General features: G+C 46.7%; 1 protein-coding gene across 12 annotated transcripts; it reads left to right on the top strand.

Annotated features, from left to right (window-relative positions):
- Positions 1–453: 453 nt before the first annotated feature.
- GOLM2 (golgi membrane protein 2) lies at positions 454–25,486 on the top strand. Of its 12 annotated transcripts, XR_014229249.1 has the most exons (12): positions 454–1,107; positions 7,813–7,867; positions 8,886–8,988; positions 10,060–10,150; positions 11,066–11,210; positions 11,738–11,818; positions 12,169–12,267; positions 13,663–13,836; positions 19,488–19,655; positions 20,103–22,585; positions 22,734–23,098; positions 23,786–25,486. XR_014229249.1 is itself a non-coding variant. In XM_082322379.1 (10 exons), exons 1-10 carry the CDS (start codon positions 781–783, stop codon positions 23,857–23,859), a joined length of 1,317 nt encoding a protein of 438 aa, XP_082178505.1. In that variant the 5' UTR covers positions 454–780; the 3' UTR covers positions 23,860–25,486. The 12 variants fall into 12 exon arrangements, 2 of the variants coding, with proteins under 2 accessions (XP_082178505.1, XP_082178506.1); XR_014229246.1 differs by lacking the exons at positions 20,103–22,585; positions 22,734–23,098 and having other exon boundaries at positions 23,786–24,807; positions 25,092–25,486; XR_014229247.1 differs by lacking the exon at positions 20,103–22,585 and having other exon boundaries at positions 22,843–23,098.
- The last annotated feature ends 2,136 nt before the right edge of the window (positions 25,487–27,622 follow it).

Here is a 27,622-nt window from a genome sequence, read left to right as displayed (position 1 = left end):
TGAAGCAGTGCGATTAAGAACAAATGCTTTATCTGAGTGTTTATTATAGAACAAGTAACTGATTTCCTCACATAATTCCCAAGAGACGCTGTGTCTCCTCAGGAAACGCCTTTTAGGAGAAGCACTGAGCGGCCTGCTCTGCTTCTCCCCCCCGCCCGTTATTTCGCCCCAGCGGCCCAGCCCGCCCCTCTGGGGTCCCGGTGCCGCCGGGGAGGGCGGGTGTGCGTGTGCCCGCCTGTGCCGCCGGCGCTGCAAACCCGCCCTCCCCCGGCACAACCGCCGCCGCCCGCCGCGCTCCCCGCGCCGCCCCGCAGAAGATGGCGCCCCGCCACCGGCGGAGGCGGGAGGCTGCGCTCTCGCGAGAGCTCGACGGGCCTGTCTCGCGAGAGGCGGGAGGCGGAAGGGGCGGGGCGCCAGGCGGAAGGGGCGGGGCGGGAGGGCCGCTGCCGGCCGGCGAGGTGGGCGTTGCGGCCTGTCCCTCCCCGCGGGGCGGGAGCGGCGCCTGGGCCAGCCACGGCAGCGCGGGCACGGCCCTGCCCCCGGCGCGGCTTCCCCTCGCCCCGCTGCGCGCTCCTCCTCTCCTCTCGCTCTCCCCCGTGGCCCTCCGCCGCCCTCAGGGCCCTGCGCCGCCGGGGATGCGCCCGGCCCCCCAGGGCAGCGCCTCCGCCCGCCGGCCGGCTCCCTGAGCAGCCTTCCTGCCCTCCCCCGTCCCGGCTTCTCCCCTCTCAGGTGCGGGCGGAGGCGGTGAGCGGGTGAAGTCCCCGCCCGGCGGCCTCCCCCATGGTGGGCTTCGGGGCCAACCGGAGGGGCGGCCGTCTGCCTTCCCTTCTCTTCGTGGCGCTGCTGGTGGTGATCGCCATCCTCGCCTTCAACTGCTGGAACGCCTCGTCCCGCCAGGCCCTGCTGCAGGAGGAGGTGGCGGAGCTGCAGAGCCAGGCCAAGCGCACCGAGGTGGCCCGGGGGCGCCTGGAGAAGAGGAACTCGGACCTGATGGGCAAGGTGGACTCCCACAAGAAGCAGCTGGAGCAGAAGGAGGCCGACTACAGCCACCTGAGCAGCCAGCTGCAGGCCAGGGACGGCCAGGTGAAGAAGTGCGAGGACAGCAAGGTAAAGCGGGGGGTGCAGCCATGCCCGGGGCCGGCGGGAGGGTCCCCGGGCCCTGCGGGGTGGCTCTGCCTGGGGGGCACCGGCTGCTCTCGCCTGGGGGTGGCCGGTGCCCTGCAGCGTCTGCAGCCTAGGGATGAAATAAGCCCCCGAAGGCACGGGTTTCTAGAGCTGGTGCGTTGGCTTTGGTTGCTGTCGGGACATTTGCAGTGCGCTCGGGTTTCTGAATGCGTCCCTGAAGAGAGCTGAAAATGTCCAGCAAAGGCAGTATCTGTGCTAACAAGGAAAACGCTGAGAGCTCACTGTTCTCCAGATGGCAATTTTTAATTTTTTTTGAGCTTTCCTCCTCTGCCGAGGTTATTTGATCTCAGTGATCAGCCAAAAAGCTATACACAGCCTTAAAACTACACTTTGTTTGGCCTCAAGGAAAATGAAACACGTCTAACGATCGTGCGTAGCACCCTGAGCTCGCCTCTCTCAAAATGCCTGGCACATCAGGGTCTGGTTCTTATGCAGCCAGCATATACTTGGAAAAAAAAAAATCTTACTGCTGGCGTAACGTGTTGTTTTCGTTAGCTGTGAAGAGACAAGCTAATACAAAATTCAGCTTGCCCTTTTATGTGGAGGTGGCCTGGGGATTTCTTTTGTTGTGGAAGGGAAAATGAGTGAATGCAACTTTCACTGTTGCACTTTCATAATCATCACAGGCAACTCTTTACAGAGGAGTTAAGCAGACAAGTTCTTTTACTCGGTTGGGTATGGTGGCGTGTACTCTATTTGCATGCAGTTCATAATTCTGCTAATTGGACGCTGTTTATCACAGTAGGATTTATGGAAATATCGCACTCAGGCTTATTACTGGCTGAGTTTGTTTTTCTGGCCCTTTCATATCACACATTTGATGAGCAGTATAAGAAAATGTGTTTAATTGTCACAGAAAAATCTGAATACATACATGTCTCATTACAGAATTAAACTCCTTCAAACTGTTTATATTAAAGTTATGTTTTCTTTCCTACTGAACCATTAAAATGAAGCCATTTGTGTGTTCAGCAAACATGGTTTTTTTTTTAATATTTTTTTTTCTGAGATTGCAATAAAAAGCCAGATTAGATATGTAATGGTGGATACCCCTGCTCTCCGCTGGAAATAAATGCAACTGACACCATTGTGATTAAAAATATTGTGATACTATAAAATCTAGTTTAATTTATAAATAAGTATTCTCTACAGACATCAAAATAGTTAATCTGATGAGTAAGAGAAGCTGAGCTCAAATCAAAGCAGTTAGGTTTTAACAAAGATGTTTCTCCCTGTAAAAGACAGAAAACGAGTAGTTTTCTAAACTGTTGGGTTTTTTGTTTTGGTTTTTTTTTTTTTAAATTGAACTTTTACGTGCCAATAGAGGGCAAATAGGTTTAGTTGTTCATTGCCCTCTGCAATAAAAGCAAGCATCCAAAGATGGTAGTAGCTTGAAAACACAGGAGGCGGTCAGTCAGGGCACTGAGCTGGAACTCCCTTTCTCAGTTGTTGAGGATAGTAAAATAACGTGAGTTCATGGCTAGACTGGACAAATTAGCGGAGGAAGCCTGCTGAAGGTTGATAAATGCATTGAAACTGCCTCCAAGCTGCAGACTTGGGGAAGTGGCTAAGGGTATTCAAGGGAAGGGATGTAGGTGGGTGTTTGCAGCGTGGCTGTTCCTTACGTGGGTGACGTTGATTTTGTGTCCCCGGTGTTTAGCCTGGATTTGTAACGCAGTGCACTTGTGTCATGCATTATTGTTACTGACTGAGAGGTGTAAAACTCTACTGGTGGTATTCAAGTAAGCTGTCAATTATTGGGCTGCATGGCGAGGCTTGCTTTTAATACAAGAAACTTCTATTTTTTGGAAATCTGTAGTGTTTTACTGTAGGACACCAGGAGGCAAAATGCAAGTGCTAAGTCAGGGTGTCTCGCAAGGGTTACTGGCAGGCAGAGCCCGCTTCGATGCGCGTGGTACAGACTGAGGTGCTGTGGAGCTGCACCTGCCTGCTGACCACTCTGTTGCTCTGCATAAATCTGGCTGGTCTTTGAACGCTCTCAGTCTGGCATCTCACAGGGCAGAGCAGGAGGGGAGCAAGAGAAACGTGACTCGTAAACCTCACAAATTAATTTTGTTGTTAATTGCATGCGTGCTGCAGTATATGCCCTGTATCTTCATTCTTTGTTCCAGAAGCTGCCATTTAAGGTCATGTGAGCTAGAGGCTTTTCAATACCCTCTCTTCTTCACTTGTGCTCAAGATGTTCAATGTGCCTTAATAGGCAAGAATAGCAGCATGGTTGATCAATAACCAGTCACCGGCCCTTTCTCTTTTCCTCTCTTGTGAGCTACTGTCATGTTCTCAGTGGCAGCAATCCTAATGTTTTTCTAAAAAAAAAAAAGGTTAAGTGACTGTACTTTAGAGAGTAGAGAATAAAGCTCTGTTTTAGACAATAAAGATCTGTTACAAAAAAAAAAAAAAAATAGTGAGTAGTAGGCATGAAGTGTCTGACCAGAAAAGGCTCGACTGATAATTTTTTTCTCAAAATAGAATTTGGCAAGGACGTTCTTTGAACAAACTGTTTTTTACCAATGATCTTAGTCCATTTGTGAAATGCAGGAGCTATAATAAAACACCAACACTGGTAATTCCCAGGGTATCAAGTGATCGCAACACATCCAGGCTTATTTCACAGAAAACTCATTTGAAAGATGCCGCTCTGGTTGTTATCATAGTGTCAATATTGCTTTATGCTCCTTTGTCTTCATAGGAGATTCTTTGCCTTGTGGTCATGTAAATCAGGTGTGCATTTCCCAGCGTGGAGGTGACTTGAATTTCTGCAGGCAGCTTCCTCCTAGCTCGGTGATATCTGTAGTCAGGCCCAAACCCTCGTCTCTCTCCTCCCTCCCCCGACATGCGTAAGAAGCCAGTCACACTGCACCAGAATATTGTTTGCTCTCCTGAGCAAATGTAGTGGCGTGACCTAGTGTCTTCGGTTTAAAAAAAAAAAAAAAAAAAAAAAAAAAAAAAAAAACCAAAAACAAAAAAAAGAAAAAGCCTGAGTTCTTGGGAATTCTCTTCTCCCATCACCTTGTGCTCGTCTTGGTGAGCTCATGATGGTCTGCAGGACCTTGGAACGCACCAGAGGAGTTCTCCTCCTTTGGAGCTCCTCTTGGGAGGCAAACGGCGACAGTGGCTGCCCCAGCGTTTGGGGAGGTGGTGCATGCAGGGTTAGCATTGGTTTCCTGAGCATTTCATGCTTTCTTGCAGCATACTGTGAGGATACTTATTTTTTTTCGTATCTTTACACATCCCTTTGCAATAAGCTCAATAAAATGATTGAATGGCAGGAGTTTGTGGTGGAGAGCTTCCAGATGGCAGCCATCCAGCGTGTAGGGGTTCGTAGCTCTGTGTTTGCTATCGCAGCTCTCGGGAGCATGCCTTTCTCATCCCAAAGCTATTGCTGGCGATGCCAGGTGTGTAATACAGCCTTGCCCCTTAGCTGGTGCCTGGAAGTGGTGCCTCATAGGACGAAACTGTTTAGTAAAACATCCTTGGGAGCAGCTGGTTATGTTCTTTGTTGCCAAAACTCCTTGATAGCTCCTCAGTTTGCAACGCTGTAGCTTTACAGTGGTGATGTTGAGTGCATCTTCCACTCTTACTGCATGTTCCTGATGATCAGTGTCACCTCTGATGCTGCACTAATTGCTTGATGATAGCACTGCCTGTTCTGAAAAAGGCAGTTGACAACAGCAGAAAGCTGATGGAATTGTGGCACACGGACCCTCGTGCAAACAGGCTTTTAAACAGCTTTCCCGTGCTGTTCCAGCACGTGCCCTCGCAGTGCGTTGGGAATGCCCAGGCTGCACCGAGGAGTACGGACGCCTGCTCGTGCTGCTTCAACGGGCAATTTGGAGGGTGTTCTGGCTAGATAAAGAAATGACTCGTAGGGAAATATGGGTGGATGTTTACAGTTCACCACTTACTGGATCGCAAAGCAATACCACCTGTGCTCTGTCCTGCCATACGCCGAGATAAGCTCCAGCGTGTTTTTAACTTTTCTTCCTTACAGTGCCTTTCACTATATGACAAGACCATTAACAATTCAGACAGCACTGGAAGGTTGCCTTGCATGTGCGTAGCTCCAGCATGCACAGGGTTGTTGATGGTTTTTTCCTGTGCAGAGCTCATTGGGCTACAGAGAATTTCTTTTATACATCCCAACTGCTGCGGAAAGGATCTGAGAAGCCACTGAGGAACATGAACAGTACAAATAGGTCTAGACTCAAGGAGGACACAGCTCAGAAAGAACTGGACTTGCGCCATGGTTTGTGGAGTGTGGTTTTTTGCATGTGTGGGTGGAACAGATCCCATGAATCATAAAAAAGCTTCTTCCCTTTCTATCCTTCAGATGAGGGACACTTGCTGTCAGCTGAGCTGTTTTGGATATGAATTCTGTCACTTTTCTCTGAAACTCAAAATTGCCAAAATGAAAGATTGCGTGATGAAGCTGATGCTGTCTTCAAATCAAACTCCTGTTAACAGACAGGCAGCCCTCCCCCAGCCCATTACAAGTCAAATGTTTTGTAGGATGAGCAGAAGCAAGCCAGTGGGAAGGCTTTTGGTATTGTGAATTCTGATAGATAAAGGTTTGAAAACAGAACCCACTGCTTCCCAGGATCTCCTTTGGAGGTTATTGGATTCTGGGAAAGAACTGCATTAGAGTGGAAGACAGGGAAAAAATTGGTCGTTATTGCCAGTGGCTTTGCAAAATGGGGAAAGATACTTCTTCATCAATGCTCAACAAATCACTCTGTATCTGTTCCCCTGTCCCGGTGTCTGTTCGATGGAGAGCGGGCAAGATGGGCGCCCGTTGGAATAGAAAGGCTTGGCGGCTGCCTTTGTGCTGTGCTTCTGCATGAAGTCCCCACCACAGGGGTTCCTCGCGCTTTTGAAATAAAGCGCAGGAAGTCCAACGCAGGCTGTCGTTTAATTGAGTATTGTTCTTTGCATCCTGTAACTAGAGTGCCTTAAATGTCTTGGTGGGCAGAGCACATGTGTAATGGCTTCTCCAATGCACGGCTCTAACGCGCGGAGAAGGCTCCCTAAGTGTCCCTGTAGGGTGATTTTATTTTGTATTGCATTTCGGAGCAATATGGTCAGGGTTCTCAGGTTACCAAAAGATTGCATCATCTGCCGCTCTTTCTTTTTTTGGGAAAAACCTTGTGAAGTGGCTGGGCGTTCCCCCATACGGAGCCGTCGCGGTGGTGCCTCTCCGCTCCAGCAGCCCTCTTGGCTTTTGCTCTCTGCCATGGGGCAGGGTTTGCTGCCAGCGCTGCCCGTGTGCGCGTCGCTGCTGGGGATGAGCCAGGACGCCGCAGTCTGGCACGCAGGGAGCTCTCGATGGAGCACTCCGTTTCATAAGGAGCCTCTATTATGTGACTGGAGCTGTTGGATGCGTGCCTCCGTGTACGCTGTGTTCTGCAGAAAATCACGATTTCGGCAGTTTTTGTATGGCCGTAGTTCCTAAAGTTATAAATGCCTGCCTCAACCCATATGGGACAAATTGAATCGGAGAGTCCAGCGTTTGAGTGCCTCTCTTAAAAACAAAAACATGACGTGAAACGTTTTTAAAGAAATGAATAATTTTGATAAAAAGGAAGGTAGAGGTGGGTGGAGGAAGTCTTACAGTAAGGGCAGTAATGTCTTTTTTGTTTGTTTTGGCAGGAAATGTAGGTAACTGACTCAGACATTGAGCTTCAGAATCTGCGGGAATTGAAATAGCCTGTGTGTGTGCGTGTGTGTGCGTGTGTGTGTCCATCCGTCTGTCCCGCCCGGCGCCAGAGTAGGTGTGCTTGTACTTCATTTTGGTATTCCGAGAGGTAATTCTGACCTCGTAACCCAAGACTGACAACCCTCTTTCAGCACCCCTTCTAGAGTTACCGTTTATACCGATCGTGAAACTACAAGAAAAATAATTACAGCCTAAGTGTTGCCTGATGACGGCCCTGGATTTTTTTCACCCTTTCTCAGTATGTCCTACATGTGCATCTTTCTCGTCATTTCGGCTATTTTTTGTCTTTACATATGTCTTTATGTAAGAACAAGACAAAGCATCCTTACTTAATGACTTTGTGTACATGCATTTCTTATTTATTGTAACTGCTATTTTTTCCTTACTAAAAATACCAAATTAAAAGCTGTTGTGGAAGTCTACTGGTGTCAGATTGTCTCTTAAAAATAAGATGTGTGCTATGACTATTAGGTAGCATCACATAAAAAATGTACTCTAAATATACATTAGGTAAAACTTGTTTTTGCTCATGATGCTGCGTGTTTATTTTTATACACTTTGACATTGGACATTCACTGTCTCCTTCTGCAGCATCGAATGCAGTGTGTTTATTTTAGTCCTGACAAAATCTACTTTTTTGATAGAAATATGTCCTGGCAATAAATTTAAGACCTCCTTAGCAAAGCCTAAATACAGTGTTTAGGTTGGTGATATCGCTTATAGATAACTAAATATACATTACTTGTATTCACAAGAACGTTGTATACGTCATTCTGATAATCCGTTACGTACATTGTCTTTACAATGAAAACAAACGCACCTGAGCCTTGGCGGTGTAAACCCCCTCTAACCCGCTGGCGGTCTGTATTTATATAACCATTTCTTCCTTTCAGATTAAGCTGCAGAACAACGTATCATACCAAATGGCAGACATACATCGTTTAAAGGGTAAGGAATTTGTGGCCAAACGGTGATTTGGCAGACTGCGAAGTTGTGTATTTTTAACTGCCTAGGTACTGCAGAATACATTTGAAATGAAAGATCAAGTGGTGCTGGAACATGGCGTGATGTGAAATTTCGTTATATTTGTTTATTACCGAGTCTGGATAGGTGTAGGGTTGGCTCTCGTAGACTTTGCGCTGCTGTCTGCGGAAGGAACGTGTATTGTGGCACTGCTTACTTCCAAGATACTAGAATCATTTTCATCACCAAATACACAGTTTAGTATAGTTTGGATCCGCAACGTTGTGATGCTTACGCTGGGTTAGGAATGGTCCAGAAAACATCTTTTAAGGCTGTTGTTGACAGGCGTGATTACAATGCCTGTAATCTTACTGTATGGGTTTCAGAGTGACCTGGAACAGCTAATGCCAAAATTCGAACATACCCGCAGACACTATACTTGGCATTTCTGCCTGTATCTGTGTAGTTGCAACCTGAAATAGTAAGAAGCTTAACAATTATTCGTAGCCTGAGGAGCAGGGAGGAGAATTTCTAGAGCAATTGTGAAGACAGGAAATATATATTGGTTTTATGGGCAGTGTGAAGGTACCGTCTTCTGTACGCTTACTGCAGAAAAAGAATATTAGACCATCGTTCCTAAAGTAACCCAGTCGTACTTTTGTGTTGCTCGAATAACAGAATCTTTCAGGAGATTAAAGAGCTTTCCAACAGATAGGTGAAATAGCATTGTGTAAGTCGTCTGAATGAAAAGGTAAAGAAAAATTTAGGGGTTTTGGCATAGTATCAGAAGAATTGTTCTATAATTCATAGTGACATCTGGCATGCGTGAGTGAATTGGCATCTTTTTCAAGTTAGCTTAAGAATCTTTAAAGTATATCTAGAAGAAATAACATAAAACTTGAGCAAATTTTTAACTTCTATAGCAGTATTGAAAGTTGTATCTGCCGTGGGGCATTTTTTCTTATATTTCTGTATTCATGTTGATTTTTGCTTTTTGGTCTAGAGCAACTAGCAGAATTACGTCAGGAATTCATTCGCCAGGAAGATCAGCTTCACGAGTACAAGAAGAACAATACTTACCTTACAAGGAGACTGGAATATGATAGGTATGTCTTTAAGAATGTTAGTAACTAGGTTTGTGTGTGTGTAGCGGAAGGCTGTATTTACGAAAAAGTGCAAATTAATCCTATTTCTGCTAATCCTCAAACTTGAGTGTAGTCACTTGGTCATGTAGCTTTGACTTAGCTAGTTGTTTGATTTTAAAGTTTTATTTTTTTGTGTTGTTCTACTCCTCCCCCCAAAGTGAGCTATGATCTAAGAGAAATCTGACTTACTGGAATTGTTCAGCGTTGGATGATTTTAAGTCTGCATTTTTAATAACATGGAGATCTTGGTAAACAAATACTTGGAAGAGTTTAATCGACACAGTTCTGTAAGCCGCCAGGGTTATTAATTACACTTTTAGAAAGACAGCAATTTTATTTTTTTCAACTGCAGTTAAAAGCATTGTGTAGATTGAAATTTTAAGTTGACCTCAGCCTTTTAAGCTTATAATGGAGAAGCAGGGAGAACAGCTACTTCTGAAGCTTTGAGGACTGAGGGAGATTAACACATGAGAAAATGTTTGAAACTTTCACGCACAATATGCTTTGCTCTATGTGCTACGTTGAGTATTTGCAGATTGTGGGAGACAGGAGTTTTGTTGAATTGCGTTGATCTCTGTGGCTTGTTAGAGAAGTCGGGATGTTTAGCTGTGTCATTCAGATCTTAGTTAAGTTAGCGGCAGTAACCGATAGTGGTAGTTGTGCATCTTCTGTGTTGACAGCCGTGGGAGATAGATTGCCTTCCTAGTGGAATTAATATATGCTGATGACAGATTAACTGTGAAGCTTGACTTTTCGGTTGCTTTCCAGGTTTTGGAGGAAATGTGTTCAAGGCCATTCTGTTTATTTTACTGTTTTTCTGCTCTGTCCCTGTTTTTTCCAGTTCTGCTTTCTTTCTGTATTCAGTCCATTTCCACTCCATACACATTCCAGGACAAGGCTTTTTGGACAGACTATTCTAGTTATATCTCAGGTTTGGCTTTTTGTGCCACTTCATATTTTTTTCCCCTATTTTATTTATGGGAGAGCAGATACAACAAATGAAATAAAACTAATAATGTGTTTCTAATCAAGTCTGCAGTGTGCGCAGCAGATCAAGGAAATGAGACTGCAACATGAAGAAAACATAAAGAAATTAATGGACCAAGTTGTACGGGAACAAAAGGTAATGTGCAGCTAAGTTTCTTTGTTGAATTAGAAGAGCCCGAAGGCTACTGTTTGTTTGACTCAGCATTGCAGATATATGGAGGCCTCGGGCTTTTTTCCCCTAACTTTTCGTTAAATATCGTCCTGAGCAGCCCTAGATGGGTATTAGTGTAAGAATATCTGCCTGTTCTGCTCCGTCAGTGAACTGAGCCTTGAAAATCAGGCTTAATTCTTTGCTTTGCTCCGGCCTTCCTACATGACGTCATCGCTAAGGATTTCAGTTTCTTCTCTGTGAAACGGATATTACTTTATCGCTCTCCAGAGTAGGATCTATGTTCTTACAACCTTACGCAGGTTATTGCAAAGGGGAACCTGATCTCTACTGAGGCCTCGAGGTGCTAATGTGATGCAAATAACAATGGTATTTGAAGGGTATCAGGGGTGTAATTACATGGTGCAAGCTGCCGGTAGAATACGGGCCTCTTTCCTACAAACAGATGAAATACCCTGCTTTTCTTAAAATCTCATTTCCTTGCTTTGTCTCTGTTTACAAACATTTCAAATAGTAAGGCAGACTTGAAGTAGGTTTCAATCAGGTCTTTCTTAAAATCTAGAATTGTTTTAAAGTCTCTGACCTGAGGCTTAAGGCCTTAACCTGTTTGCGTTATACTTAAGAGCTACATATGCCGATATAAATGTCATACAGCCATGCTGTATTTTACATTTTCTGTTCAGTTATGTGTCCACGCTCTCATCTCCAACCCTCGGGATTCAGGTTTGCATACAGGAGACTTCTGCTGTTATTTACTTTGGTGATCATCTAATTCATAAATGGGATTTTGCCTACCCAAAGTAATCTTGAATTTGAGGGGGGTTGTTTTGTAATTTTCAGGGATGTGCTTGATATTGGTTCCTTATGAATTTGTTCTAACAGGCCACGCAAAAAATTCAGTCCAGTAAAGAGACTGAAGTTAGCCCCAATAATGACGACCAGGCAATATCTAAGACTGTTCCAGAGGCAGAAGATAAAAACCCAGTAAAGAACGAGCAGCCTTCAGATCATGTTGTAAACGGCAAAGGTATTGCCTTTCTTTTGTCATCTCTGATAGGTAAGGTGTTGCATCCTTCGTGTCCTGGACACAAGTGTGTCCCCCCACAAGAGTGGGGACCTTTGGTTATCAGGAGCTGTACGGGGGCTCTCCGTGAGTGACTGTTGCCCTCGGTTCCTCCCTGTAGGCCTCGCCGAAAGGCAGATGGGTTCCCTTTTGTTTCTACTTCTTGTGCTGCTGAATCAGCACTTTTTTACATCAGTTCAGTGTCTGTTCTGGCCAGCTGCTTGCAGCAGGCTTTGCTTACTCCGCTACCAAGAACAGCGCATCTGTTTCCCATCCTTTTCTGAAGATTGCACTGATGTTGGGAGCACTGCTCCAAAGCAGTCTTCAGTGACTTCGACAGTACACTAAGGAGTGTTGTAGTTGCGTTATCAATATGGGACACGTTCTGTGGATAAAGGACTTTTCTTCTGGTCTTAGAGCCTTCCGCGAGAGGGAAGTTCTGTTCAAACTTAAAGGTTAATAAGGCAGAATATCCTATTCTTGTCTTACAGAGAAAATCAAACCAGGAGGAGATGCCGGCATGCCTGAAATAGAAGATAATGACCCTGCTAAAGCTGAAGATACTCCCACTGGTGAGGAGAAATATTCTAATCCTTTCCCGTTTGGGCTCTTGGTGGCATGTATATTCTGTTTGAATACCAGGTGTTTCATAGTGAATGTAAAGTTTTAAAATCTGTCTATGGTAATAAAATTCAAGTGGGGTGTAAAATCTGGTAATTTTTACTTTGCTTTAGAGGTCCGCATTCTCAAAACTGAATGCTTCTGATAATATTCCCCCCGCCCCGCAATCTTGTATGTTACGTTTTCATCTGTGGTTTGAAAACAAGAAAACAACAGCAAAAAGGTTTACAGGGTTGTTAGAGGAAGCATATAGTGTCTGTTTGTTTCATGTTAATGCTTTTGTCCACTTATTTTATTTTAGCTTTAAAGAAGCCGCTTATTTCAGCTCCTAAAAGCGAAGGTCATCAACCTGTTATAAATCTTCCAACTGAACAGCCCCATGCTCCAAATCTGGCACCAGGTAAAATTCTCAGGTCAACATTCTGTAGGAAACTTGCCGTTTACTATCTGCTGCCATATCGTGGGTGTTAGGTGTAGGTGGCCGGCCCCTTTTTCCTCCTTGATGTGGTTGCAAAAATGAAAACAGCGATCAGTTTCTGCAGGGTACAAGACTGAGTGCGTTCTCAGTGTGGCCTCCTGAGGCACTGAGGCTGCTGGTGGCCCGATCTCTTTTCATTGTCGTCCCCCCCCCAAATAATTTCTGAGCCTTTTGACCAACTTCAGCCAAATTTCAGAGTGAAAAGTTTCAAAGGTAAGTGCTTCAAGATTTCTCCACTGGACAGAGGAGGGTAACTGAAATTAGTACTCTTCCTTAGGGGTGCTAATTAGGGCTGCAGCATATCATCAAGAGTTGATTCTCAATCCGTTGGTCGTCAGTTGTACTCGGAGATTGAACAGCAGTACTGTCGCTTGCTCGGTGTCCTCCTGTTTCTGTGAACAGCTCACTTGAGGGTGACGTGGGGGAGGGTTAGGACACGAGAGAACTAAAAGTACTGCAGTGAAAGGGTTTAGAATGATTGCAGTTAGAAAGGACACAAATCCATAGCAAATAGACTTAAATTTAATGCTCGTGGATCAAGTCACTTTGCTTTAATGTCAAAGAGACGTTAGGTTATATCTGCATTGCAAGTGGCATGTTCAAATACTGTCCTGCTAAAAACCATTCAATATAACGTACTCGTTACAGATTTGTGACATGACCAAAAGGCTTGAAGTTTTTTGTTATGCCCATTACTGGTTCTTTTGAAAAAAGGCAACAGAAGTATTCCTTAATTTCTTTTCTTTTGCAGTGGATGTGTAAGCAGATTAGAATACGAAAATTAGTGAGCTCAAAGTCTGTATACACATTTAAAGTTTATTATTTCCAAACGTTAAATCTTTTAAATGGTTTGTTTCTTTTTGTTGCTCTGAGGTAGTCCTTCATTTTGACTTTATAATGAGAAAACATAAAAGATAGCAAGTGAAAAGCTTGCTCCGTTGAATTTAGAGTTTATCAACAGAAGGTTGATGTGAATTTCAAGGGGACCAGGGTTTTCTGCAGTCCTGTGATTCTGCTTATTATTTTTAGCATAACTTCTGTGACCTACCGCAACCTTCTCCTCAGATCGTAGCTCTTGAAACAATAAATGATGCTTAGTAGATTTGAAAAGCAGAATCAGCAGGAGGATAAAAAAATACATAAACGTATTATTGTTCTGGGCTTCATCGAGCACTTAAGTACATAGAGAAAATCAGCTGAGGCGGTAACGACTTAGGATTGATTATGTATTAAAATGTGATGAATTATCTTTTGCGGTAACATTGTAGCCGCCTTTTGGAACCATGTAAAAACCGAACACGCTTCCTCGTTCTGTAGGTTTGCACAGTGACAATGATGGAAATGCTGATATTGTGAAGCAGATACCTCCAAATTCTCTCCAGCACCTAAATTTTGAAGAAAATATGGAAAATCAGGAAGAACACAAAATTGAGACAGACCATATGAAAATTCCAAAGAGCAGAGTTAGTGACTTGCAGAAGATGAAGCAAAGTAAGTTGGCCAATATCATATACTTCAATATATTAAGAAAATCACTTCATTTTCTGTCTGTGATAGTGCCTGTCTGGAAAATAGGAACCATTACAGCGGGTGGCCTTCTGGAGAGTAAACCTGAAAAGAAACGTAATATGTTTCTGTGTAAAAGATGTGCCTTAACGTGTCATCTTTCATATATATATATATATATTCAGTCATTTAAAAAAATTCTTTGCTTGTAGGAATTTAAAATGCTGTTGGAAATTACTGCACATGTAAATACATTAGGTCAAGACTTCTGATACATGCATGATACTGAGTTACTTGTGCCCACGCTGTATTGCTTGACTGAAGTACCGTGTTTCGGACAACACAAGACTTCAGCCCTTACCTAGGGGGTCTCGGTGGTGGTGTCTGTGGTTTGGCCAGAAGCTTGTTCTCCTGAGAGGAAGTTTCCCAGAACCCTTCTCTTCCACCTCTGCTGGAGGAAGAAGCCTTCAGACAGGAGCAAATCGCGTATTTGTTCAGTGTGCACGGTGGGGGTAACGCTGCTGAGGCTCAGTGGGCAGACGGCAGGTAAGAACTCGCACCTGCACCTACAGCGGTCTGGGAACTGTCGTTTTTGAGATGCGTCCCTACGTTGCAGCTGATGCCGTAGCATTGGGAGAATATTATGCCCACAGCGTTTGATTTGGCATCTTCCTATAGGAACATGATAGTGAAACAACTTTCTTATGGTATCAGTGGCGATACTATACTCTTAAGTATAGGATAGAGTATACTGACTAGGCATACCTTAACATTGTTATTTTTGAGGAACTAATTCCAGTTGTTTAGCATTTGGGTGGGGCAGAGCCATCTGGAAGAAAAAACATAGTGCTGAAACATCTCTTGTTTTTTACCCAAATAAGATTTTTCTTTAATATATAGCTGTTATAAATTCAACTTTAAATTTCTTTGTACTCACAGCTAAGTAGCTGTCACTTAGGCTTTGGTTTCTATGATTAAAATCTGTCTGTGCTCCAAGCTGACGAGTTATTACATCAGAACAGCCGTTTTCAGAGTCACAAAAACTGGGAGGAAAAAAGGATTCTATAGCCTCGTGCCAGAAACCTGTGTTAATTCTGTGGATTGGATAAAGAGCGGTGCAGAAATAGCAATTTTGTTGAAATAAAATCGTGAATTGGTTTCAGTGATCAGTGAAAAGAATTCTGAAAGCGAGGGTCACTCTCAGGAGCATGAGGCTATGAATTCATTTTTGTCATAAAAGGTTCAGTTTGGGAAGTTCGAGTTAGAGTTGTTGCCATTTCTTTTCATGGTCTAGAACCTGACTGGCACTTCTGTAGCTTGGAGAAATGGCAGGGAAAAAAGCGTTAACTTCTAGCAATCTCTTAAATATTCCTCAAATAACAGAGAAATAAATTTAATACTCCAGTTATTCTTGTAAAGCGTTTTAGTTGCTATTCTGAAGCAGAGGTTAAGCTAAAGCGGGGCCTGTGAGCACACAGCCAGATCTGCTGGCGGATGGCTGTAGGGTGCGTAGTGGCGTCCGGGGGGTGCAGGGGGTGCAGGGGTGGGGGAGCTCAGTGTCCTCTCTCCCTCTGCCCCCTCGTAGCCCCCCAGAGGGGCAGGGGCTAAAGCCTGTAGAGTTCTAGAGACCCAGCAGCCCGGCTTTGGTACTGGAAGGGTAACTGGACAAATTCTCAATCAGCTTGAATATAATACGACAAGTGGTTAACGGGGGTTTTTCAAGAACGGATCGTGTCAAAGTGATATGATCTGAAAAGTATGTATTCAAAAGGCGGTAAAAACCGGAGTGTGACTTTGTCGTAGGCAAATTAATAGAGACCTGATCAGGAATAAATTGCTGTTTAGTGGGTGCACAACTTTAAGAAAAGAATATTCCAGGCACAGGTATCGCTAACGGTTTTATTGGAAAAGCTTCTGTGAGGTTTACAAAGATGCATCTTTTGCTTGGCCCTGTTTGCTATTTTGAGTGCTGGATGATAAACAATGCATGAGATGTGGTTTCAGCAAGATAAAAGTTTGTAAACATCAAAGTAGTCTGCAATTAAGAATGGAGAGTTGTATGTAATTCAGTGTATGTAACTCATACGCAGGGTGGGTGACAAATGGCAAGCGTGCAGTTCAGTCAAAACGGAGGTGGGCTACTAGCCACTAACAGACCTCTGAGGTGAGGTTTTTCTTCTGGGATGTGTTAACAGGAATGTCAAATAATAAGGTGGAGTAACTAACTCTGGTTTACCTAGTGCTTGTGAGGCCGTCCTCTGGCTTTAAATATCAAAGAAAGATGATGGGAAGCTGGAAGGGAATCAGGGGAGAGGAAAAAAAAAATAGGGTTGCGGGGGGGTGGGGAAGCTCTAAAAAGACCAGGGTTGAAGAGGTAGGGAATGGACATCAATTCACTGGGTATTTTTTAGAAACAGATCTTTAGGGAAGGCTTCAGTTATTTTAATCTCTCTCATGGATCTTTCTGATAAAGTGGGGGCAGGCATATTCAAAACGGGCAGGCAACCTGCACGAGCTTCTCTTCCACTCTGCGGATCCTGAGATGTGCAAGAGTGTTTGGTTTATCAGAGGAGCTTCTTGAAGATCCTGCGCTTCTCTGGCTGAGCGACTACAGCTGAAACGACAGAGCTTCCCTTTCGGTTGTTGGGGTTTTTAAATGGATTGGCTGCCTTCCCTGGTAGTGGATTAGATGATGGGGGCTAGCTTTGTAGGCGGGAGCAGTGCCTGAAGTGTCTCCATTGTAGGCTGCGAATGGGTACCCAAGGGTCAGCAATCATCCCAGATCCGTCTTTTCCTTTTCTCTTTGCTCCTTCATATTTGGAATAACTTATATTGTACGTGGTACTGATGCAGTGAGGGAGAGAATGTCTCTGTCGCATATGGAAGTAGCTGATCCAGTTTGTAGATTTATCTCCTGGCTGATCAGCCGTGGGTGTTCTGAAAGGTCCAGTGGTGACCAGTTCATCCCCCGGCTGCAGAGGAGCCCAGCTCGGGCACGCAGCTTTCACTGTAGCCCATTCCCTGCCTGCGGTTGTGGTTACTGGGCGCTTCAAAACTTGCTGGGCGTCAGCCCGTGGGATGAGGCGGGTACCCATCGCTGGTCAGGGTGTCTGTCATCGCTGCACGGTTTCAGAACCAGAGAACTTCCTCCCAAAAGATGTTTTCCTTTTTTATTTTGATAGCATAGGTTTAAAAAGTAACTTTGGTACTAGGTACGGAGATGGGCACATCGCGGCCTTTCCATTTCAAAAGAAGCAGGGCCTGAAAGCGACTGCAGCGACGTCGCTGTTTGCGCTTTTACCTGGCACCCTGGGAAAAACCTGGGTGCAGAAACCGCCAGTCCCTGCTGCCGTTTCAAGCTGGAAGCAGGCCCTTAGTGACGGGTGTGCGGACAGCGGCTCTGAGTAATGTGTTTGTAAGGATCCAGCTTTGAGTAACGCCCCATATGCCTGTTCAGAATTCATCTCAGCAAGTGTGACCGGCAGATTTTGGCATCAGTGACAACCTTACGGGGCATCCCGTGCTGTCACTAAGCTCCTGTGCTTCACGACAGCGCATTCGACTGTGCCTCAGGTAGTCAGTCTGCGTAATGCCTGCCTTGCAGACACCAACTCACACGTGGAGGGGTGTGAAAGATGTGCAACGCCATCGAGGTTCCAGATCTCTGTCTGTTGCAGAAAGCAACTGGTGTATTGCTGGCTTCAGCTGCCAGCGACTCCTGGTCTGGTGCTTGCCTAAAGTCTTGGGATGCCAAGACCGTTACATGTGCCTTGGGTTAGAGTATTGATGTTCTCCTGGCGTTGGGCGCGAAGTCATCTACTGCCTAAGTCTTCTGTACTCCTGGCTCTGCACGCACGGGCAGCGGAGTTGCTGCCAAGACCGCCTAGTCCCAACCGACTGCTGGTGAGGTTTGTGTGCGCCCAGGGTCTCAGCCTTCCTTCCCTGGATTTGAAGTAGCTTGAGCTAAAATACCAAACGCTTAAAGCAGAGAAGCTGCATCCCGAAGCCGTGCTGGACTCCGAGCTCGCCGGGGCTGTCCAGGGCGCAGGGCTGCTCCCGCGCGCTCCAGCTCCCAGCGCTGCCTGGGCTCGCGGTGTTTCCTAGGGTCTCTTTCTGATATTTTAACCTCTCCTTCTGTCAGCTTAGATTTATTCAGTACTTGTTTGTCCCAGTATTTCTGGCATATCTACAGGCTCGGTTTTTCTCTAAGTTAAGTGCATTCAGTTGTCTTTCCATAGCTTGTTTTCTATTTAACGTGCAATTGTACAGTTCTGTCTCCTTTTTATATATAATGCAGTGTCCAAAAACACGACCAATAATAGCAAGGATTACTCAATTAGAGATGAATAGAGAATGAATAATATATTAAACTTCTGATTTGTAAACAGATCATAGTTTCTTCTTGCTTATTTTATGAAAATAACCGAAACTTCCATTTCTGTACGTTTGAGCTGCACTAGATGTGATTCCTCTGCTTTTCTTCCCCATCCAGATAAGCACTATGTTATTGTTCCTGTCCTGATTTTATATACTGCCACATATGATGGTTTTCATTGTTTTAAGAAATAATTTCATTTTTACGTCTGTTCATTGTAACCCCAATCTCCTTTTTAATCCGAATGTTGAAATCGTATTCTTCAGTTTTACTTCCCTGCTTAATGGCTTCCACGGCGACTCACCTAACCTCTGCCTCGGCAGACTTCTTCCTCCGTCCCTTTCCAGTCTGTGGAGATCGCATCGCACTTTAATCCTGGTTTTTCATTTATGCGTAATCCCTCCAGACTTGTGTCCTCTGCAGACTGAGTGTTGCGTTCCTTAAGCAATGGGCAAGCGGACTCAACTGCATGGGGCTCGAGCAGATCTCCTTGTGTCCCAGTAAACACCAGCTCCGAGCTGGACAGTGCGCCGTTAACCTTTCGTTGTGCGCTTGCTTGGCTGCCTGGTCATTCCAGAGCTCCGGCTAATTCTCGTTTTTCTTGTGTGTTGTTTCAGTACCTGGAACTATTCTTAATTCTTTGCTGGGAGACAAAAATACTGGATTCAGAACGTTTTGAAAACTGTTAAAGCTTAATAGGAAACGAGAGTGCAAAGGCAATTAATTAAGTAGTTAAAAAAATCAGTTCGGAGGTGCAAGGCAGATCTGGGCTAGATTGTTACCCTTGACAGTGTGGTACGCACTCTGCAGACATCACCGTATACGATGTCAGCGATGTATTTATTGCTCTGCTGTGGGTAGAAACATGCCCATCCTCCTCGGAAAAAAGTCGAGATACAAAAACTTCCACTGTATGCTCGTCAGCATTTTAAGAAACCTTGTAGTAGCGTTTGTAGGTAATCAAAGATGGAGCTTTTTGTTTGGATGCTTCCTCTGGCTCTTTTCTCCGAAGAGCGGCGCCTGTAGCAATCGGGTTTCACAAGATCCACACGCTGAACGCCCGAGTACGCCCTCTTTGCACGGAGGTGTCCCCCAAGCCGTGCTGTTCTCCCCTGCCCAAGCCCTCTCCCTTCTACCCCCTTTCTCCTCCAGCCGAAACCGCTACCAAACCCGACTATCTTAACCCGCGCTCCGCTTTCGTTTAGAATCTTCCTGTTTCTTTCCTCTCTGCTTCTGACTTAATCCTTTGCCTACTTCACAGGCCGGTTCTTTGATGAGAATGAATCCCCTGTTGATCCGCAGCAGGGTTCTAAACTCGCAGATTATAATGGGGATGATGGTAACGTGGGTGAGTATGAGGCAGACAAACAGGCTGAGCTGGCTTACAATGAGGAAGAGGATGGTGATGGTGGAGAAGAAGACGTCCAAGGTGAGCTTGGGCCTTATCTCCATCCCATTGTGATAAAATCCACGCTGAGTTTACTTGTTGAATTTGTGTAAAGCCTCACTATTTTTAGCTGATTGAAAATTTCTAATATAGAATAAATAAGCTTTAGGCAATCTGAAAATTCGGTCTCGCTCTCCGTTGGAAAGCAATGTTACAGCAGTTCTCAGCGAGAGGATGTTGATGCCTTATTTCAGTCGTGTATACGCTTTCTGCTAGGAAGATCAAGACGCTTCAAATTTCAGAAATGGTTTTGCCTAAAACCCCAAATCTGCTCTCCAGCTGGTTGGGGTGTAGTCTTTGATATTGCTAAAGCAGTTTTCAGATACTGAACTGTAGTTTTTTGACTACTGCTTTTGGCACACCTGCCTTGAGGCGGTACGCAGTGAGCTCTCCGCAATTCTGAGCGTCATTTCCGTGCGTTGTACACAGATTCAACAGGCTTCTGGTTTTCCTCGCTAACCAAACTTCAAAGCTCATCAGTCTGGTGCTAGCCTAATTCCCGTACGTGCATGTTCACCACCTCTCGCTCTGCATGCCTTCAGCGCATCGCCTCTCCATTGCCTGCCTGCCGTCTGTCTGCCACGGTGTCTGCCATCCTCCGTCTAGCTGTTTGGTAATATTTTGTGAAAGGCTTGCATGTCTGTAGGGTGAAAATGTTTATGTAAACATACAGAGTATTTCCAGTTAAGGAAAGTGCAAAATAAAGGGGGGGGGAACCAACAACCATGATTTAAGTTCTACAGGCACCCAGATTTGGATCCTCATAAAGTAAGTTCTTTAGCTGGCAGTTTTTCAGATGTATTTAATTGGTATCCAAGCATAATTAATGGGAAAAGCTGATAAAAAGCAACTGATTTCTGTGGGCATGCATCTAAATGTGCAGCGTAAGCATTTTTTGGCTGGGCTGGTAGTTTGAAACTCATGAGCAAGCAAAAGAAAAGTATGGATCGGAACCCCGGGCAATTAATTAACTTACTGATAAAAATGAAAATTCGGCTGCTGCTCCAGAAGATGCGGCCTGTTGTGTTACACTTCTGCTCAGAACTGTAGTAGCGGGTTTTAGTCACTCGGGATTGCTGACGTCCGCCCCTCTGGATGGGTTGTTACTGGGTTGTAATCCGCTCGTACGAGCTAGCTTCCCAAGGAAGGTACGGAGGTATTGGCAGCTGCTTCTGTCGATGCTGTGGAAGCAGGCGGCTCGCTTCCAAGGAGTACGGCCTCGTAGTGCAAAGGCAGGCATGGTACGTCGTGCGCGTTCGCGTGCCTACGCGCTGCTCTGCAAATCCAGGCAGTTGGGCGGGTTGGGTTTTTCATGGGTTTAGTTCAGTGCCCCTTAGGAAGCAGCGGGTGATGCCTGGCTCCTCACCACCGTCGTGCCGTAACCGGACGGGAGAATCCGATTCGTGACGTTTTAACCAGGGCCACATGGCTGCTACCGAGCCTGTGCCAGCTTCCACCCCCTGCCTCCCCAGCCGTCGGGCTCGTCTTCACCCGCAGCCGGCGCGGTGCCGACCGGGAGGCGGCGGGAGGAGGCCGGCTGCCCGCGCGGCGCGGGGACGCAGCTCTCGCCGTACCCGGGAGCTCCGTCCCGGTGTGCTTATCGGCACAAATCCATTGCTGCGGCGGCCTTTACAGGGAAACTGAGGGCTTTGGGCAGCGAGGGTTAACACCCTGTACGCTGTAAGCCGTTACCGGTAACCTGCACGGCATTCCTGTCTGCCGCTTCCGAAAGGTGGGTACGACACAGTAGTAAGTGGTGGAAAATTGTTAAAAACTGTGGAGGTTGGGCTTACGGAGCTTGCTATGCCAGGGATATTTGAAAAAATAAGAGCTGTCACTGAAAGTGGCCTCAGAAAACGGGTTCCCATTTAGATGGGGTTCCTGTCAGTCCGTGCTCCGGTGGCTTTAAATTTGGACTGGGTGAAAATCTTTTTTCTGATCAACCCCTCTGTATATCTGTATAGGATACAGCGTACCGGACTTAATATCTGGTAGGAAAGATTAAGGAGTGACTTCTGGAAGCCTTTTCATGACGAACAGCAGGGGCAGCCTGTGTTACCACCTCAGGCTTCGTTTTCCAAGCCCTTTGTTATGTTGTTTCCCAATAACTTGTGGACTCGATTCCAGAGAGGAGTCGTACAGCGTGGCAAGCGGTCCTTCCAGAAGCAGCATTTTACAAAAAGCGTCTGCTTTAGTCTTTCCACTAATTTGTTTGCAGGGTAGGAGAGGGTAGAATTGTGGGGGTTTGGAGGGGGGGTGGCTGTAATTGTTTAGGGAGGAAAAAACCTGGATTTCTGTCTAAAAACGATTAGAAAAACATCACATGGTTTTGCATCAGGCTAGAACAAAGCACGTGGCATGTGCAAACAAAGCCATTTAATTAAACATGTTTTTCTGTCGCCACTAGAAATGTGTGGGCCTTCGACTGAAATTATCAGAGGAAAATACACAAATTTGGGAGCTCCGCTCCCGGGAATGGCAGTATCCATCTGGCGTTCCTTCTTTCAGTCCACCTGTCTGAAATGCAAGGTGATATTTAAAAGTTGTTGGCTTCTACTACAGTAACGGTGTCTTTGTGGCGGCTGGACGGCGGAGGATGACGTAAATCCAGTGACACCCGCATGCCGCATTCGTTTCTCGCGGCACGAAAGCCTGCGTCGCGCGGGCGGGCGGATCGGTAACGGTTGTAGAAGCGCTTAGGCGCTCCGGGCAGCTTATCGTCTGGGAAAAGGCTTGGTACGCTCACGCTTTGTTTTCCGTTCCTGTGAACAAGCATCTTTCCTGGGTATAAAGGAACACAGCCTTGAGAGGCAGCCAAAGCTTATTAATTGAAACAACCTGAAGTTTTCGGGCTTTGTTTATTGAGGGGAGAAGGCTGGGGAGCCGCACAGGAGAGATCTGAGTTATGGCAGGTAGAATGCAGAGTATAATACATTTTAAAACATCACTTGGAAAAAATACTGAATGTGCATTTTCTTGATGGATTTTTTTGCGTGTGCTGCAGTAAATGGCTATACTGAGGAGGCACAAGGGTTTTTTAATTTTATGCTTTTTCGTGAGGCTCACAAAGCAAACCCCGAGGAGCAGAGGTCAAGAAGTAGGGCAGAGTGGTAGAGACAGACACTCGTTCTGGATCGAAGCACAAGATGAAACCTCTGCCTTCTTCCAGCCAAGGGCAGAGCTGTGAACCCGCTGTTACAGGCGAAGCAGGCGCGGGTGGGAAGGACGTGGCGGGCCTGAAGCGGCCGGGCACGCAGCTGCTCCGCCGTCCGAGAGGCGACGTCTCGACCGCTGCGTCTGTCGCGCAGGAGCCTGCCCAGATGGGTTTGCCTCAGCTGTGAAGAGTAGCGGTGAAAAGCATATTGTTGGTTCTTCAGCAGTGCTGAGAGAGACCAGGGATCTCCGCTGATAAGAGGTTTGAAAAGGTTGAGAGCTGCCTTTTATGTTTTTAAAAGCCTCTCCTCAAATGTTACCCCCCAGTCCGAGATGGGAGGTAGCGGTATGTCAAAACGTTGACAGCAAAGTCAGCTCCAGCATTGGTAAACATCCCATCGCTGAAAAACGTGCGGTGCCACGTTTGCGTGGAAGGGACCATTTTTCAAATCTGAGATGTAGGTGGAGAAAGTGTTCCCTTGGTCTGGAGGGGGCCGTAGGGACTCTCTGCGCTCGTCCCACGGGGTACCCAACCTCTGTGAAACCGTACAGTGCATTCATTAGCTCCAGAGCGGGTTAGGAACGGCAAGGTGGCTGGCTGAAGTAGCTGAATCTGTGGTTGGGTTTTAGTGGGAGAGTTTGAAACCTTGAAAGGGAGATTCCCAAATGACAGTAGTAAGTTTAAGTAGCTCTACACTCTCTTAAGTCACAACATCCCTGAAACACGGCAGCGGCACAGGCCCAGCTGTTCCATCGCGTGAGGTCCCGGTTCTTCACGCGGGCCGACTCCCCGCGCGCTGACTTGCCCTCGCGAGTTCTCCCCGATGACTTCGTTGCCCCGACCAGACGAGGCCGGTTCAGTGCGGACGGGGGCGTTAGCGGCAGGTTCTGGGAAAGAATGTTTAAATGTTTTTTTCTGTAGTACCACATCGGATTTGATCTGAATATTTTAATTGCAGATGATGAAGAGAGAGATCTACAAAACGACCTCGTCGATTATGGCAAGCCCCGCTTCAGCGACGGCGTTCTCTAAGGCTGGAATTAAGGAGGAGACGTGGATGAGAGGAGAGCTCTGCTGAGGAACTTGAAGTGCTGCAAAACTGAACCATTTTTACTTCGGTGTTTCTTACTTTAAAGGAAGCTGATAACTAGAAGTGATGAGTATGCCTCACGTCAGCGAAGTAACGGAAGGAAACAGTTCTGTACACATGTACATAGTTGTACTATTGCAGATTGTATTAAAATTACATTTTTGTTGTTACATTGAGCCAATTACTTAGACTGTACCTTATCTGTAATAATCTTTACATTTAAAACCGATATTATAAATACGGGCTGAATTGTTTCTGCAATTTAGAAAACTTTGTAAACTGGAGCACTTGTACAGTTTGTATCTCATGTAACAAACACACTGTGGAAGCAATGTACAGCCAAAGGACTCCTTTTCTACAGTCATACCTGTATGAGCAAAAATACTCCTGCTTTTCTTACGAGTGCTGTGGTTTTGTATTTTGCAGGTGAGCTATCAGTTGAGAGTGAAAACGATGTTTAAAAAATGGCTCCTTCCTTACTGTAAGGGAGGAGCGGCTATGCCAGTCTTGGGAAGCACGTACCGTTTTAGTTCTAGACAACGACCAAATCTCGTAGCTAGCGTTGGAAGTCGGCGATATTAGAATTCGAATAATTTGATACGTCCTGAAAAAGTTGTGTAACTAATAGCTTATTTTAAACGGTAACATAAATAATTCAGCACGGCTTGTAGGAAATCTTTCTGCACGTGGTAAAGAGAGCAAGTGTCGGTGAGAAACGGGCGCGTCCCCATCCGCTTTGCAGGAACCTTCGTGGCGGGATGGGCCCTCGCCCTCGGTAACGCGGTTTTCCTCGCGGCGGCCGCTGGAGCTAACGCGCGGTTCGGTGCTTCGAGACGCAGCTCTGAACGCCCGCCACGCTCCACCTCTTGATTGTCCATAGCGGAGGGTTTGTAAGTTAGATACTTTTTGTATTCTGCTTTTAAGCACTTTCTGAATTTTAGGGAAATGATTCTGTTGACCTACAGTAGTGAAAATTAAGGTTATTAACCCAACCTGCTTCTCCCAAAGGGCTACTGTGAAAAGAAATGATAGGGCCTACGACAGGGGTGATTGTACTTTATCGCTGAACTCAGGTTCCAATTTGAAGTAACAGTTGAAGGTTTGCTCAGTGCCAATCCAGTGAACCTTTAAATACATTTCAACAGTCATACAATTCTTTTTTTTTTGGCTACAGGGATCTTCTACCAACTGGTCTTAAATACACAAGAAATAAAAGCTTCAGCTTCTGGCGGCGATGCATATCAAGGGGTGTTGTGTTCAAGGCTTGAGCTCTTCCCTCCCTAGGGCTGGGAGGCAGGCGGGGGAACAGCCCTCTGCGTGCTGCGAGGGGCTCCCAGTTGAAAATAAACCGCTGAACCTGCTCGGAATTAGATGCCGTACTAATCCCACACAATACGCGTAAACTCGTACCAGGATTCTAAGAATAGCAGTCTTCAGTAAATACTGTATTTAAGCACTGCAATTTTTGGTTTGTCTTAAAATGTAATTTCACCCTGAATTAGGTGTTAACTTGATTCTTCTAATGAAAGCAACATTTATGGGTTCTAATAAATTCAGTTGTTTAAAGTATGCGAGGCTTCTGGCTTTTTTTCTTTTGACTTTTTGCAATTGGATTAACTCGGGGCTTCGCCGACGTCGAGGTGTGTTGACCGCGGTTGCCGCCCCGTATCTGCTCCCGTCGTCGGGACGGGGCGAGCGCTGCGGAACGGAGCTGGGGCCTTCGCGCCCCGCTCGCGGCTCCGTGGCTCCCGTGGCCCTGCCCTGCCTCAGCCTGGCCTCTCCCTGCTGTCCCCGTAACCAGACGGGCCGATGCTTCGTCAGATTTTACTTCAGCTTCTTGTCTTCTAGAATGTTAAACCCTTTCGCGTTATTTCTTCGACTCCGTACAAGCGTGGTGCTTTTGAAAACAACAGACCAAAAAAACCCCTTCTCTATCAAAGCAGGTCTGCTGCGTTAGCGCGCCGGGGCGGTTTCAGTGCGTTCACCCTCCCGGGCGAGATGGGAAATGACGGGAAGGATGAAGGATGCCTTACCGGCGTTCGGCTCATTCCCGTTTTCCCCGGAGCCTGGGTACTGCTGTCCAGGCTACAGAACGACGTCATGGGGCCTTTCCAGGCAAAATCATCAGATAACTGATGGTGGGAGACAGGTGAATTTTACAATCACAGTCTTGCTGTAACTATAATCAATTTCTTATTTAATATAACTTCTCTTGTTTTCTTTATGCCACAGGCTGGCTCTTACTTTACAACAGTGCCATGTCGAGATTCTTTAGGTCCGATGACAGTAAAAATGAAAAGAGCGCTCATCCTGCCTTTCGGCGCCTTGCTAAACCGTCCGTTAACTGCTGTTACCGGCTGCCCGACGGCTGCCGCGAGCCCCGGAGGGGACCGCAGCGAGCTCGGGGGCCGCAGCGAGCTCGGGGGCCGCAGCGAGCTTGGGGGCTGCAGCAAGGTCAGGGGCTGCAGCGAGCTCGGGGGTCGCAGCAAAGTCAGAGGCTGCAGCGAGCTCGGGGGCCGCAGTGAGCTTGGGGGCTGCAGCAAGGTCAGGGGCTGCAGCGAGCTCGGGGGCCGCAGCGAGCTTGGGGGCTGCAGCAAGGTCAGGGGCTGCAGCGAGCTCGGGGGCCGCAGCGAGCTTGGGGGCTGCAGCAAGGTCAGGGGCTGCAGCGAGCTCGGGGGCCGCAGCGAGCTTGAGGACTGCAGCAAGGTCGGGGGCTGCAGCGAGCTCAGGCTCGGCGCCCGCCTCGCCGCTTTGAGCAAGGCTTGGCTTGCGGTGGCACCAGCTGCGCGCCTGCAGCGACCGACCGGGTCTGTGACGGCCGCGGGGCCTGCAAGGTGACAGAGGGACACCTCCCTTTCCCAGGAAACACCCCCCCGTCTGCACCCACCTTCCTTTCAGGATAAAATCGGTTAGGCAAGGTGAGGAAGGGTAATGTTTTCCATAGGATTTGAAGAAGATGGTAAAATGGCGAGATAGCGGCCAGATGGCCGTTTGCTCTCAGCCAGCACGCTTACTTCTCGTGGTTTTCTGTTCCATTCCTCGAGCAATTGGTACCCAGAGTTTGATGGCGTATTTCATGATCAGGCAAGGAAGGGGCCGTGCAGTTCGGAGGAGACGTGCCTGCCTGGCTTGGAGGACGATTTCATCGCCGGTTTGGTTGGCGTCCCCGGGCAGCGCGAGCGGCGCCGCTCCCGATGCGCCCGCGGCACTCCCCAAAGTTGTGACAACCGGCAAATGTCGCCTTTTGCTGTTTGAAAAGCGCTGGGAGACTTGGACAGCGAACTGCACGCGTGAACTGTAGGCTTGTTTTGCCTCTGTATTTTGGGAAAATATTTGGCTTAAGTATAGCCCACGTAGAAACACAGTTTGAGCGTGGTGGGTATCCTTTTAAGGCATCTAATTTAGGTCACGAAGCACTTCACCCTTCATTATTTAGTGATCCAATGTTTAAAGAATTTTATTTCTAAGGGGAATTGTTCTGTCAAACAAATTCCACTTTAGCGGGGGAACAAAAAAAAAAAAAGCTCTGTGTTCTTTTGGGAACCTGCCAGTGCTTTCAGAGCAACGTTCCTTGCTTTTCTTCCCGTTTGTTTGTAGGTGGCTCCGTTAGGGCCGTTTCCCGAGCCATCTCCCCTCCCGCGTACAGACGCGGCTGCTGCGGCTTCCCCCCGCGCCCCAGCCGGTCCCGTGCCGCCGTCTCGGCCC

This window comes from Platalea leucorodia (genome assembly GCF_965183815.1).
Source record: "Platalea leucorodia genome assembly, chromosome: 9".
Lineage (NCBI taxonomy): Eukaryota > Metazoa > Chordata > Aves > Pelecaniformes > Threskiornithidae > Platalea > Platalea leucorodia.
The sequence above is the reverse complement of the archived record's forward strand: the minus strand, read 5'-3'. Positions and strand labels throughout refer to the sequence as shown.